At 57.3% G+C, this 2,744-nt stretch overlaps 2 protein-coding genes across 2 annotated transcripts in view; one reads left to right on the top strand and one right to left on the bottom strand.

Annotated features, from left to right (window-relative positions):
* Window positions 1-27: 27 nt before the first annotated feature.
* Window positions 28-321, bottom strand: PHACADRAFT_49775 (uncharacterized protein; the record flags this gene model as incomplete). The annotated part of the gene is made up of 2 exons (XM_007397574.1): window positions 28-99; window positions 148-321. Coding segments are annotated over 2 exons (246 nt in total), but the record flags the coding sequence as incomplete, so codon positions are not given.
* A 1,501-nt stretch (window positions 322-1,822) lies between these two features.
* PHACADRAFT_147308 (uncharacterized protein) overlaps window positions 1,823-2,744 on the top strand; it is a gene marked incomplete at its 5' end in the record, with an annotated part of 1,951 nt that continues 1,029 nt past the window's right edge. The window contains one exon of the mRNA XM_007397643.1: window positions 1,823-2,494. Within this exon, the coding sequence (XP_007397705.1) occupies window positions 1,823-2,494 (672 nt within the window). The remainder of the gene's footprint in view (window positions 2,495-2,744) is intronic.

The raw sequence follows: 2,744 nt of genomic DNA, 5'->3' as shown, positions 1-2,744 counted from the left end.
CAATATCGTGGCACATGCTCAAGACATACTGAAACCCAAGGCATGAACGTTGGCAGCCAGGACAGTCAGTCGTCCGGCCATGCGATGAATGTAGTTTAGCTGCAGATATTTCAGCCTAGGTCGTTTGCAACAGACTTATTAGCATACCTTTTCGTAGCCGCGCCCCGTCATCGTTCCTATAATGTTATTTTTGCTTGCCAGCATGTACACCCATGGCAGCTGCGAAGCAACGATCGCGCCCTCTCGGATCGAATTGTTGAAGACACTATCACGGTACAGCGCGGCGAAAAGCAGCGTGCTGAAGTAGAGGATCAGGAGGAACGCCTTGCCGAAGGTCCAGGCGCCGGGGAATGGCAGGTGGTAACGAAGGACTTTGGCGACAAAGGGGAAACGCGAGCCGAGCGACCTGGCGTGTGGGATGCCCTTTCTGCCACTCTTCAATTGCGCGACACTTGGCTGATCGCGCGAGTTCCTGGCGGTGATGGATGAGCTGTCATCTCGAATAGTCGTCTTGTCTTGGTCTGCAGCCAAAAGTAAGACCCCATCTGGACAGCATACGTTATAACGACACTTACAGAGTATAATCCCTTTCCACCATTCAGAACGCGTCCTGAACCGAGTGACGGTCTGTGGCAGCAACACGATGGCGATGATGCAGACGCAGAGGAGGATAAAGATGTCGATCCACTTCACGACCGAGTTGTCCACCACATGGTCGTCCGACATCGACATCCTTCGCCAAAGTGCGTCGCGTCTGAAGAGGCTCGCCATAAATCGGTGTCGAGAGCGTGTTGGGTGTCTCGGCTTGGCCGTGCGGGTCGCGCGCTGGCTTTATGGGAGGCCCAGATGCGGCGAGTCAAAGGGGAGCTCGCGCAGCAGCCATCCGCCAGCTTCCGCCGCCTGATTGGTGTTCCCGACACCGCGCGGACAGGTTGGTCCCGCCATGTCACCGACCCGCGGCAATATTTGTCGCGCGCGGTGCTGCCCTGCTGCGCAGGATATTGCAGCCGCCACGACAGCAGCGACTTGACTGGTGGAATACCTCAGTATTTTGACGCCAAGTGAAGCGATAAGATAGGAGGACGAGTGATAGAGTGTCGGCAGTGACGCAGCTGATATCCGTACACCCGCTACCCGGTTCCGCGGTACTGTTTGGGGAAGAACTCCAACACGGTCGTACGACGTATACCCTGGATGATCGGTCGGTTTCGACAGCATATCGTCCAGTGCTAGACCAGAGTGGCGACGGCATTACTGAGGGTAAAGCATGAGGTTAATGAAAATGCTGCAACGATGTTCATTATGCCACAGATTTTTTCACCTGTTTCGCGTACGATTGCACTAAAATTAGCACGCAGTTGGCTTGCTTTGTAACCTTGACAATTTTAACTAGCGCATATTCATCTGAGCTACCATCGTGGACGATATCTTCCACGTTCAAACACAGTGGCCCTGGTGCTTTTGACCTGGTAAGCATTATTTGAACGCAGCCGGATCTACAGGAGAGCGAGAGCGTACTGATTTCAGCCCAGCCAAAGATGACTAGATTTCAACCACAGGAGTAGGGTCGCGGAAGGCTTGGTATGGACAACCCCAGGTCCCTTGGCGAGGATTAACCCTGTTATTTGTCCATGTTGTGACCGAGGGCCCTTACATAACAAGTGCAAACAAGGTTCAGCTAGGCGGCTAATTGCGGGCAGGGGTTTCTATTCACTCCTGCTCGGTGGGCGACCCTTAAGTGGCCCTTAATCCATTAGCCAGATACCTGGGCTAGTATTTATATTCCTTTCAAATTAGTTAGAAAAGCCCAGCGCATAGGTTTATGTTTCTTGCGGGTCCACCGACGGCACGGCTGCCCCCAATCACAAAAATCCAGCGAAGCTCCCTCCTAGATCTCCGCGCGGCCCTTGGCTACCTTGACTCGCTCTATAACCCTGAGGTCCGCCCAAACTTCCGCTCATACCGCAGGCTAGCAACCGGTCAATGTACATCTCCCTCCCTGACAAGTTGTCGCCGCGGAATTCCGGACGCCACGCAGGCCCCGCCGCCGCCCTCGCATCTCGACACGACGTGCGCTGACAGTTACGAACGCGCGTACGCAATTCGCTGGTTGACCGCGCTGGTATCGCGCGCGGACCAACTCGACGCTGATGATGCGAATGCCGAGGCGCTCGTCCAGGACGCGGCGGGCCTGCTCGCCCTCTGCGCAGGCACCGCATCCGCCGGGACCCGCTCCCGCCTGTTTGTCTTTGACCATGTCGGCGGCGTAGACGTCCGGGTCCAGCTGACGGACCTCCCGCTCAACAACCAAGACTACGCTTCGGTCGGCGCGCAGACATGGGGCGGTGCCTGCCTCATGGCGGACCTGCTCGTGCAGTCCCCGTCAGACTTCGGCATCAACATCGCCTCTGGAAGATCGCTCAGGGTCCTCGAACTTGGTGCCGGCACAGGTCTCGTGGGGCTGACAGTCGGAAAGATGCTCCAGGCACAGGGCGTGTCCGCCGAGATCGTCTGCACAGACTTCCACCCGGCGGTGCTCTCCAACCTGCGCAACAACGTCACCTCGAATTTCGTCGAAGGCGACTCCGCAGTCTCGATGTCCGTGCACGCCCTCGACTGGTCGACGTTCGCCGCCGCGTCCCCACCTCCTCTCCTCGCGCCGTTCGACCACCCGTTCGACGTCGTCCTCGGCGCCGACATCGTCTACGAGCTCGAGCACGCGCGCTGGATCCGGTCCTGCGTCG

The sequence above is a fragment of the Phanerochaete carnosa genome, assembly GCF_000300595.1.
Source record: "Phanerochaete carnosa HHB-10118-sp unplaced genomic scaffold PHACAscaffold_7, whole genome shotgun sequence".
NCBI classification, from domain to species: domain Eukaryota; kingdom Fungi; phylum Basidiomycota; class Agaricomycetes; order Polyporales; family Phanerochaetaceae; genus Phanerochaete; species Phanerochaete carnosa.
The sequence above is the reverse complement of the archived record's forward strand: the minus strand, read 5'-3'. Positions and strand labels throughout refer to the sequence as shown.